The 12,500-nt window shown below is 42.0% G+C and overlaps 1 protein-coding gene across 3 annotated transcripts in view; it reads left to right on the forward strand.

The window, feature by feature from the left end:
- ank2b (ankyrin 2b, neuronal) overlaps positions 1–12,500 on the forward strand; it is a gene marked incomplete at its 5' end in the record, with an annotated part of 169,627 nt that overhangs the window by 24,930 nt on the left and 132,197 nt on the right. The window contains one exon of one of the 3 annotated variants that reach the window (XM_081358687.1): positions 4,136–4,357. The exons of 1 other annotated variant lie outside the window; for it this stretch is intronic. In XM_081358687.1, coding sequence (XP_081214813.1) covers positions 4,271–4,357 — 87 coding nt within the window. Of the gene's footprint in view, positions 1–4,135; positions 4,358–12,500 lie in introns of those variants that run through there. One more of the 3 variants, XM_081358699.1, reaches the window with a different exon arrangement.

Here is a 12,500-nt window from a genome sequence, read left to right on the forward strand (position 1 = left end):
GCTATGCTGTGGATGTACACACACTCCCATCTGTCTGTTCTCCCATTCATGATTCTAACAACCCTTGTGTGCCAGAAAGCTCAGGACCGGCTGGCACTGCAAACTCACTTGGTTGGCAACTTTAGGAAGCTTGGAAATCTATATTTAGTGTGATCTTTGCCACGTCATACCAGATATCACTTCAGGAGTCAGTGTTTAACAGAAAGGCAAAATGGCAAAACATTTTTTTTTTTCATTTTATTCAGTTAAACAGGTTGAGTCCTGCTCCGAATGGAACCGGTTGAATGAGCATTAAACAACATTTTCTTTAACCCATACATTGGGTCTTTATCAACCCAGGACGTCATTCACTCCCTCCCCCTCATTCATTAGTTAAAGTTAGACATCAACCTTCTTAGTATTCCTCAATCCATTCATTATAAAAAATATAACAAGAAAATTTTTGCTGGGCAACGATTAATCGCCTCTTTTGTGTGTTTTCATACAAGGGGCCCTGTCTTGCACCCAATGCAATTGACGTTGTACACCGACATGTATCATTCCTATTTCTCACCCGACGCACAGCAGACTTTTCCCTCCACAGACGCACGTCGGTAAACTAGGGAATGAACTTGCGCTCCCGGGGGCGGTTCAGCGAAAAGAGGAGGTGTGTTCCGGCGCAAACGTTCCCTGGTGCTATTTTGCAGTTTCAGAAAACAATTCCGCCACAGACCAGGAGAAACCTCGTCTAAAGTCAGTGGCGCGTTATTCAGATGCTATTTTAAGGGCGCATGCCTGGCCATAATGTAGCGTGTGCACAACACACATGCACTTTGCTTCTCTCATCTACACAGATGCAGCAGTTCACATTTCACAAATCATTGTGGTGTCCATGAAGATGTGAAAAATAGGCATAAATCTAGCTTACGCATTTACCCAAATTATTATACGCCTGTTTAACCGAAGCTAATCTGGGTGTGTTTCTCCATCCCCAATGTCACTTCTCTGTGTTTTACGGCCCTGACGAGAGCGTCGGTCTCCTCGGCTGTGAACCGCTCCTGGCAAATCCGCCGTTATAAAAGCAATCCGCCGTGGAACAAGCGCGCCTGCTCTTAAAGGGAATGTGAGATGACGCTCTGATTGGTTTATTTCACGTTATGCCCAAACCACACCTATGAGTAATGAAGCTACTAGAGTAATTTATCCCGCCAGTATAATAGCAACAGCGCCCGAGATCCGCCCACAACGTTACTTGCGTTTCGTGCTTGATACTTGCGTTTCAGATCATTAAAATAGGGCCCTATATGTGTCTACTCTGTATAAATATTTGTTATGTTAATACGCACACATGCGTGTACATTTTTAAGATTTTATTTTTATTTATATATTTACAATTTTCATATATATAATACAGGTTAAGTATTAATATATATATATATACATGCAAATATTTCTTAAATATATACATGCATATGTGTGTATTTATACATACAATAATTATTCTTAATTATTCATAGATAATTCCTCAATACATTCATTATAAACAATATAACAAGAAATATATATAAATATAAAAGAATGTCTGTTTTGTAGGTTTTTTTTTTTTTAAGTGTATCGGGTCGCTCGTGACCCGATGTATGTAATAGTGTAAGTTTGTATTTTCTGCACAGCAACTGAATCTCTGATGAATCAATAAGTGCAATTCGCCTTTATTCCTCAAGGTGGCGCTGTCTGAAACACAATGATGACGTGATGTTTCACTCATAATTACAGCAGGCATAAAACAAAAGAATATCACCAGCAAAACTCAGTGATTTAATGCTTAGCAAGTTCTGTATGCAATCAAATATTAGAGTCACTGTGGGTGGATCTGGTGAAGAAGCTGTCAGAGATCAAAATATTGATTTTGCAGATAGATATGGTTGAGATGTTGAGTATGATTATATTGATTTTGAAGACGTTTAAAACGATAGATATGGTTGAGATGTTGAATATGAATGTATTGATTTTGAAGATGGTGAAAACGATAAATATGGTTGAGATGTTGAATATGATTATATTGATTTTGAAGACGTTGAAAACGATAGATATGGTTGAGATGTTGAGTATGAACAGATGCTGAATGTTCTGGGAAATGATGATGATGGGAAAAAACATCTGCTCAAATTGAACCCTTCCAAGTTCTGAAAGGTCGCTAAATATGCTTAATTTCATTCATTTGTAATTGTTATTAAATATTACTAGAGTTTTATACTATTGTGGCAGTTAAAGGCCTCGTTTACACTGCAGGTCTTGATGCCCAATTTTGATTTGTTGCCTTTATCCGATTTTTTTGTTTCAACTCTGACCCATATCCGATTCATGTGTTTACACTTGCCATACTATCTGAAACATCGCGCATGCTTAAAGGGTTAAATTATCTTGCACAGATGGACGAACGCAAAATATGCTTGATGCTAGCTAGGCGATATATGCAAAGTTCACCAAACATCACCATGATTATGAGGCGGAGGAGGACGAAAAGTGCCATTATTGCACATATGCTTCAGTTACTGTGTGTGAGAGAGATCTCAGGACTGGTGGGAGCATATTGGCTTTAAATATTGGCTTTAATGAGGAGCAGTGGGTCCGAAATTTTGTTGTGTACAACATGTTGTGTCAACGTTTGTCCACATTCCTCTCCTATGACGACACAATGTTTCGTCGGGCCATCCGTCGCCTAATGCCTCAGAAAATCCGATCTGCCTGTTTACATGACAGTCGCATCGGCACATATCTGATTTATTTCCACATATGAATGAGGCCTGAAACCGATCTCGAAATCCGAATGCATGTGTTTTTTTCCTGTTTACACTGTCATAGAACACATCGGATCTGTGTCACATATGAGCAAAAAATCGGAATTGGGTCACATTTCACTGACAGTGTAAACGAGGCCTTAGAGATCCGGGTCGATAAAGACCCGATTATGTAATAATGATTGGCAGAACATGCATGCATTTAAGGGTTAATTGACAAAAAGTAAACATGCACGTGTTTTATCAACTCTAACGACTGTTTAACTTTCCATCTTCATTTTCGATTTAATTGTATATGAGAATTGAGAGTGAGCAGCAGCAGCTGTGATGATGTTCTGTCATCGCTGTGACCCGAGGCCGTCATTAACATCAGCAGGATCTCTCTGTGGAAAGATCACACACACACACACACACACACACACACACACACACACACACACACACACACACACACACACACACACACACACACACACACACACACACAGATTTGCTAAGGTTACACTGTTCTGAGTCTGAAATCAGGGAAATATGATGTTTTATTAACAAAGTTTGTGAGGAACGTTCAGATAATCTGATACAGGATTATAGAGACGTTCCTCTGTTCCACCAGTTCCTCCAGCTTTAACTCCTCCATCTCCATTATCCCGATCCCAGTCTGGGATGGAGGGAGTTCTCCGGGTTTCGGGACGAATTCCGTCTCCCGTCGGACAGAACTGCAAATATACATATGTTATACTATATCTGAATATATGTGCGTGTGAACTCGTGATATTGAGCTTTAGTTAATAAACATTATGTTAATAACAGCTAAATATGTGATCGTTAATGTTATGAAAAATGTCTGGGTCACATTTATCAAGAACATAAAGCCTATTTTAGGACATTTCTAGATTCTTATCGAAGAAGTCTTGTTCACATTACTGTACTCATCTAATATTGTTTTGATTGAATGATTTATTTAAATCAAAATACATAAAAAGTAAACAATCAGTGCAGCAACCATCATGTATAAACAGTTTAAAAATTAAAGTAATACACACGCACACGCACAAGCACACGCACACGCACGCACACACACACACACACACACACACACACACACACACACACACACACACACACACACGGGTGGCAACTTGGCCCGGTTGTGCTTCCTAATAAACACTGGTGTGAGTTGTTACCATGGCGACACCATTGTGTTTCCCTCCTCCCTCCGAGCCCATCACCCTCCTCTCTTACACACACACACACACACACACACACTTTCTCTCTCTCTCTCTCTCTCTCTCTCTCTCTCTCTCTCTCTCGGCCACTCCCCCTCTCCAGTCCCTCGCTCTTTATCCGTTACTCCCGTCACTGTGAACTGGAGACTGGAGAGACTGGAGAGACTGGAGTGGACCTGCACTGGATCTATCAAGTTCTTCAGGTGTAAGAAGGGATCCCCTGACCCCTGACCCCTGACCTCTGACCCCTGACCCCTGACCCCTGAGATGAATGAAGACACTGAGTCCCGTCTCAGGATGGAGGCGACGGATAAACTCAACGGACTCGCGGGAAGGAGGAGGCGTCCGAAGAAGGTAAACATGAGGATCCGAGATCCGTGATCATGAGGATCTCCTGGTCCGTTATCCTCACAGTCTTACAGGAGTTGTTGTAGTTGTTGGTGTTTTGCTCAGATGCAGGAGTTTCAGCAGTTCGTTTTCTTCATTACTGAAACTAGATTCTGAAGAGGTCGGCTGATGAGCAGGTGGAAAACCGTGTGTGTGTGTGTGTGTGTGTGTGTGTGTGTGTGTGTTTGACTCGGATTGGTTCCTTGGCTTTGTAAGACATGCTGATGTTTTTGTTTTCATGAGACCTCTGGGAACTGAGTCTGTTGAGGTGAAGATGGGCGTGTGTGTGTGTGTGTGTGTGTGTGTGTGTGTGTGTGTGTGTGTGTGTGTGTGAGTGTGTGTGTGTGTGTGTGTGTGTGTGTGTGTGTGTGCATGTGTGTGTTTATGAGACCACTGTGAACTGAGTCTGTTGAGGTGAAGATGGGCGTGTGTGTGTGTGTGTGTGTGTGTGTGTTTATGAGACCTCTGTGAACTGAGTCTGTTGAGGTGAAGATGGGCGTGTGTGTGTGTGTGTGTGTGTGTGTGTGTGTGTGTGTGTGTGTGTGTGTGTGTGTGTGTGTGTGCGTGTGTGTGTGTGTTCAGGAGGTGTTGGCAGGTTCTCTGCTTTTATTGTTACATTAACTGCTGGAAATCTCTCTCTCGCTCTTTCTCTCTCTCTCTCTCTCTCTCTCCACACTGTGTGTGTGTGTGTGTGTGTGTTTGTGTGTGTGTGTGTGTGTGTGTGTGTGTGTGTGTGTGTGCGTGTGTGTGTGTGTGTTCAGGAGGTGTTGGCAGGTTCTCTGCTTTTATTGTTACATTAACTGCTGGAAATCTCTCTCTCTCTCGCTCTCTCTCTCTCTCTCTCCACACTGTGTGTGTGTGTGTGTGTGTTTGTGTGTGTGTGTGTGTGTTTTGATTGACAGCTGCTTCTTCCCATTTCATATTCATTCCTGTTTTCCTCAGTTGACAGCGCTTTTCCTTGAATCAGTTTACGAAAGGAACATGCTGTATAAATCACACTACTCATGATATGTGACATTACACACAATATTTATGACAATTTATGATGTATACATTATGCATATGATATAAACACAGAATACTCAAGAATACAATGTTCAACGTTCATATATCACATGCATTTAATGGTGTAAATGAAGACGCTTTGAGCGGAATGATGTCAAAAGCATGAAAGCATCTTTTGCTGTGAAACACCTTTGTTCCAAGTGTGACGCTGAGAGTGGGGTGTGTCCGCGGGGCCTTTGTGTGTGTGTGTGTGTGTGTGTGTGTGTGTGTGCTTGACACACTTATCTGTCCAATATAGTAAACAACGTCATGCTTTAACACAAGATTTTTTATGGAACCCATTGTGTGTGTGTGTGTGTGTGTGTGTGTGTGTGTGTGTGTGTGTGTGTGTGTGTGTGTGTGTGTGTGTGTGTGTGTGTGTCTCCACAAGGATAGTAAAATCTACATTGTGGGCTTTAGCTGATAGTCTCTGTGAGGAAAAAAGCTTATTAAACATACTAAATAATGACTATTAAAATGAATAAATAAAAAACGTGTTTGTGAGGTTAGATATAAATATAGATAAAGATATAAAGTACATCATCTCATTATAAAAACAACACAAGTCAATGGAAATTCTCCACCATCACAGAAATATGCATGTTTCTAAATCAGAGGATACTATTGTTTTTTTGTTTGTTTGTTTTTTACAATTTTTTCACTAGAAAAGTCCATTTGTTGGTCAAAACATGTAAGGATTCTGATACGGCTAAAGTATATTCACAGGAATTTATCGCCACTTGGAACCGTGTTAGAAAAGGTCTTGTGTGGTTTGGCTTTCATGGTGGAAGGCAACGAGGGATCATGAGCGATCAATGATGTCTGCATTATTAATATGTCTCCCCCTCAGTCGGCGGATGGGGGGTGAAGTTTAATGAAAGCGAGGATCAGTAGAGAGGGCATCTGATTCTCTGCACACTGTATTAATGACTGATTTTCTGACTGATTTTCTGTGCGATTTTGGGGGTAAATCTGTGGAATTCTGTGAAATAGTCCAATGTGTTAAAGAAATAAAATATCTTGAACGTAAATTGACACCCTTGCCCCATTTAATACGCGGTTCTATGAATATGCAAATGAGCCCCGCCTCCACTCACTCACTCAGCTCAGAGATCCACTGGTTGACGATCACACGGTGATCTGATTGGTTACAAGGTAGTTTGTGACGTCAGAAACACCAGCGATTTCAAAGCGTGTTTTTGAGACTGTCTTTGGTTCACTGCAGTTTTAAGGAGGAAATACTCAGCAATGCTGTCGACTTATGAATGGTTGAGTGACTGACTCAATGACTCACTCATAAAGACTTCACTCGTTTCATTACTGGATGAATCAGCGTTTTAGAACGAATCTCTTGAATTAATGATTCAATGACAAACACATTTTTAACAGTCGCTTGTCTCCACCTACTGGTGTAACGATATAATTGACTTCACTCTATTTTGATCGCTACTGTAGGCATCAGTGTTTATATGCAAACTATGAACTTTTATCCCAGTACTTCTGTGATCATTTGAACCCAGATCGCGAATCGAGTCAGCAAGCACAAAGAGTGACTGTATTTAACAAATATTTTTTCTATTATGCGGTAGAATTCATTATTCCCTTTGAAGTCATTGTCCATGCCTTTCCTAATAAGGTATTCGGCTTCAGAGACATTTCTACTCTCTGGATATTGGCCATTGAAAAAGCTTTAATTGATACTTTCTAATCATTGATGTCCATAAACAATTTTAGTTCAGGAATTCCACAGATCCCTTTCATAGGCTCCCAGCGCTGCGTAATGACGTAAATGGAAAAAGTGAGTGGTCACAAGGTCTAAAGCCCAATAGAATAGCCAATTCATTTGCTGATTTGCGGGCTTGGTGCTTTTCTTTTCATCAGCGCATGATAGCTTTAGCCTGTTTTTACTAGAAACTTGCCTTGAAGTGCATTTGATTCCCCAATGATTAAAATGCAGTTTAGGAAATGTCTCCCTCCATTCACAAGCTTCATCTTTGGCGACGACATGTCTCCTGTTTGGGGTCCATCATGTGGAGGCCAAAGGATGAAGGAGCGGAAACTACACCTTATGTGGTGAGAGTCGCTGGTAACACGAAGGTTGCGGGTATGGGTTACCATTCTTGGCCTTCATGTCATGTCCACTGTCACTGTCAGTTAGTGGCAATGTGGGTCCAACTCACTCCAGCTTGGATTCAATAATTACTGCATTGTGTGAAACTGTGGTTATGGCAAAATCAAAGTCCTTGGTTCATGTCTCAAAGAAATTTCTCAGAGTCGAAGTTCCAGGTCTCAGAAGAATGAACTTTATTGAACAATCAACAAAGTGAGAAGCCAGTCATCTAAAGTTACCATTGCCAGACTTCATGTCTTATACCTTTTTTTTATCGCTAGGTACCCAATGGGCATCCTCATATCCATCTCTTCTTTTTTGCCCCTCCTTGTGTTCTCGCCACCATTAAAAACATCTCCCCCTAGACCTTCTTCTATTGGTGGAACATCTTCCCAACACCTGCATCCCTCCTACAGGGTTTCGGGCACTTTTCCGTTCTCTTATCCCTGTGACCTATTTTCTGCTTGGCATTACAGCATTCAGACTTTTACATGAGACAAAGGAAATTCTCCAACACTGTCGGGCAGCACCAGGACTTTTCACAAGATATTGTGGAAATTGTGTTCCTCTAGGAATCCTGCATGTAAGACCCTTCCAGCTACGGTGTCTCATGTCTCTTTGGTGTCCTCAGTGACCACACGGGTGTGCTGTCGTGCAAGAGCCCTCACTCTCTGATAGGGCAAGTTTTTAATCACAAAGTGATAGTAGGCACGTTCCCATTACAGATTTGCGCAAAGCTTTTTTTTTTTTTTTTTTATGTTGACAAAAAACTCTTGCTAAATGACGGTGTTTCCATTAACCGATGTTATGCGACTAAAACTAAATTTTTTCCTCTCACAATAAGTAAAATCATTCCAAAAACCATGGCAACGGACGTTGGTAGGTTTATGTACTATATCCCAGCCACTGCACAGGCCATTATTATTAATCGAAGGAGATGTACGAGTGTTTTCCAAGCATTAATGGTGAGGAACGACCCTTATTATACTTGAGAGCGGCACATATGAGGTGTTTCTGGGTGTTTCTCCCTCAGGTCTGCTTTGAGGTCTTGATTTTGGCATTTATTTGAGGTTTAGAATCCAGTATTCCTGTAATTCTTTCATCTTATATGAATTTAATAAAGAGCTCTGTCTCGTATTCTGTCCAAACACACCTCGTCGTCTACTTCAGGTGACTGTAAATGCGCAAAAACTGTTTCCATTGCAGTTTTGCGAAATATTTCTTTTTCGAATTGCCTAAAAAAACACCTCATGTGAGCAGAAAAACTTTTTTGCGATAAATGGGAGTTTTTGCGAAATTGACGTGTTTCCATTGGGCGTATTTTCAATTCGCAATTTCAATTTGCGCAATTTGAAGGGTAATAGAAACGCGGCTAGAGACGGACTCTTCCACTATTTTACGGCCAGCCATCATCGGATGTGGCTCACAAACTGCCTAGAGATCGAGGCAGTGCATTTTGCACTCAGATTTAGGCTTCTAGATATTCCAGACCGTCATGTTCTGGTTGGACGGACAACTTGACAGTGGAGTCCTGTTTGAACTGTCAAGGTCTGTCTGGGTCACTGCAATGTGGCGACAGACCTTCTGTACAGACTGGGCCTGATACCGGGAGAGTGAAAATTGTTTCCCTAGACAGCAACATAGTGTCGGCTCAGATCCGGCCCACATCTGGGTCGTGTGGAATCCATGTGCACCGGATGTGGGCCGGATCTGTCTGGGTCATCAGATCATCCAGCAGATCTGGAAGGTGAGGACTTTCAAGCAAGACGATTCTCCCTGTTGATTCCAGCGCCATAGGGCATCATCTTTGGCTTAAAATGTGCCTTTATACATTATAGCAACATATTGGCCATCTCAAGTGTGGTTTTGGTGCTGTATCTCTCCTGGATGGTGTATCGTGGGAGATTGTGTTTCGAAAGAACGTATTGTCTCAAGCGTATATAGGGCACCATTTGGCATCCCCAGCCAGAACCCACCCAGACAGCAACATAGCGTCGACCCAGATCCTGGCCAAATCTGGTACGTGTGGATTCAACATGTGGCCGGATCTGGGCCGACGCTATGTTGCTGTCTGGCAAAGGTCATATGGGCCGTATCTGGCCCACACACATCAAGCCGGTTTAAGTATGAGTTGTGGCTTGCTGTGTGTGGCCCAGATACGGACCGCTACCAGAACTGAGCCATAAGTGCCACAGTTGGCCCAGATAAGGCCCGGATATGTATGCTATTGCCAGCCACTCTCAGCCCAGACAGCAACATAGTGTCGGCCCAGATCCGGCCCACATCTGGTACGCGTTGAATCCACATGTACCAGATGTGGCCCGGATCTTTGCCGACACTATGTTGCTGTCTGGGATGCGTTATGTGGGCCAGAAGAATATAGGAGATGTGAGCCACAACTGGGCCAGTTGTAATTTTCTATCTGTGAACTATTGAGGCTGTGGGTCTGACCCCTCGGTGCAGCACTTTGTTAAGGGATGGGATGTCCCTTGCTGTGGTTGACACTATTTTAAATACGAGAGCCCCTTCGATGACGTGGCTGTATTTGCTTAAATCCTGCAAAATTTCTTTTGGTGCACAGCTGGGAATGAGGATCCTCTTCATTGCTCCGTTGGTCCAGTGTTGGATTGTTTACAGGAGAAGCTGGGAGCTGGAACGACCCATTCAACGCTTAAATTTCACGTATCCTCAATTGCAGCAGAACATGTTCCTTTCTGGTCAGTTCATGTTGCTCTATGGGATTCGTCTTTGGAAGTCTAACCTGCTTGTTTTATACTTTGGGGACGCCAAGAGAGGAGTGTCAGTCTGTAAACAAAGCTTTTGCATTGTTGCGATTGCCAGGGCTTATGAAGTACGTATTGCCATTGCTTCTGGAAATTCTGCTTTGAGCTGGTGGGAGGGAGTGGAGGCGGGGCTAATTTACATATTCATAGAACCGCGTATACGAAATGAGGCAAGGGTGTCGAGTTACATTCAGGCTATTTTAAGGCACGAATATTTTTTTTTCAAGCAAAAAACGTTTAAATATGTAATTTTGGTGATTAAAGATGAGTTTTAAGGGATACAATTATTGACTACAGGGGGATTACGCAGCGTCTCATTCCCTCTCAGGGAACCAGGGTTACATTCGGTAACCTAGACGTTAACTGTGCTTCATCTATGCAAAGCAATTTCTCTCTGTGCCGTCTTTTAGCTCAGGTTATTCGTAACATCCTCTGGGGTAATTGGTGTTTTAGCAAAAAGCACTCAACAGTGTCACATGCTCTCAAAGACGATGAGGATGCTGCTGAGGAAGGTGTTCTCATGTTCTGATGAACACTGCACAGATCCCATAGCTCAGGTTTGATATATGAGAAGTGCAACTCTGCGAACAAAAGCCTTTCCCTTGTCAGCATTACCTCATTCTTCTGTAAGCATCCTGAACTCTGCTGGAATGGATTTAGTGGTGTTTTGCAGTAAATATCACTATTACTGTTTCCCATAGCTGGAATTAGGCAACAAGTACACTGGCAAATCTGATTTACTGATCAAAATCAGATCTTTTTAGGCAGACAGTCTGATTTATTGTGGGTTTTTTTTTGTTGCTACCCCTCTGGCTCCTCAAATCGGATTTCAAATCGTCTTTTGAGTTAATGTTAATATGACACACAACAATAACGTCAAAACTGATGACGGAAATGCCGGAAGTATTCACATGGTATTCAAAAAGTATGTCTAAAGATTTCAGAAGTGACTACAGGAACATCAATACCAGTTTTTCTGAGTTCTGCTCCGCGACTCGTCTGGCTGCTCATTTGGATAGAGCGATATGATGCAACTAAATTTTTCTTCATCCGCTTTGAAAGCCCCGTCACACATGTGGGTGCGACTACGACGTTACCAAAGCAATCCATTCAGATAGGTTTGTTAGGTCTGGACACACAAATCTTATTTGATCACTTGAGCAATTAACAGCCTGCCTGAAAAGATTTGATTTGAGAAAAAATCCGATTTGCCTGCGTTCTGAACACAGTCTTAGTGTCAGCACTGGCGCCACTGGATTAAGCAGAAACTGTAGAGTGTCAGTGGATGGGAAAGCTCCATCAGAGTGCAGTTTGGACCAGCAATAGTCAAGTTCTGCCAGTCCTAGAAGGCCAGTGCTGAGTTTACTCTATCCAGTCAAACCCTTTGCTATGTTTCACCCATTTCATTTTAAACAGGCCTCGCAACAGAAGGGGTAACCTCTTGCGATTGGAAAAGATCCCCACCTCCACCATCGCACACACACACACACACACACACACACACACACACACCAGGGGCGGAAATTAACTGGAGCAAAGGACAAAAATGCCAGCAAAACTAATACAAATGCATCCAAAAACCAAGATACGGTGCAAAAAAGGCTCTGTATAAGTTCTTGTTTTTAATTTTTATAAGCAATATCACACAAGCAAAAGTGGTGTTTTCCCGAATACTAGCACGTTTGCAAATATGATATTGATTTTATACAATTTAAAAAAAAGTAGTTAATGGGGTATTAGGTGACTTACATTTTAGACACAATATTGTCTGTTTTCCTCTATTTTGCCATTTGAATAGATCCGAACAGTTGCGTCTCTGAGCAACAGTTTGAGTTTGAGTTTTGTTTAAACGAATTGTTTGACTGAATGATTCAATGACTCACTCGTTAAGATAAGGATTTGCCGCCTCCTACTGGCGGTTTAATATCATTAATTTTAGCTGAGGGACTCAGAGAGTGATGAAGATGTTGTTTCTGGTCGTGATTGTAACAGTAGTTCTGGTTAAAGAGACATAATGCGTTTGAAAACATGGTGTAAATCCAGTGTTTAAGGTTGTTTATGTGTCTGTGGTGTTTTTAATATGCTTTAAGACAAACCATGTCTAAATTCATAAGTCGACAGCATTGCTGAGTATTTCCTCCTTAAAACTGCAGTGAACCAAAGACAGTCTCAA

This window comes from Scardinius erythrophthalmus (genome assembly GCF_964197995.2).
Source record: "Scardinius erythrophthalmus genome assembly, chromosome: 2".
Taxonomy (NCBI): domain Eukaryota; kingdom Metazoa; phylum Chordata; class Actinopteri; order Cypriniformes; family Leuciscidae; genus Scardinius; species Scardinius erythrophthalmus.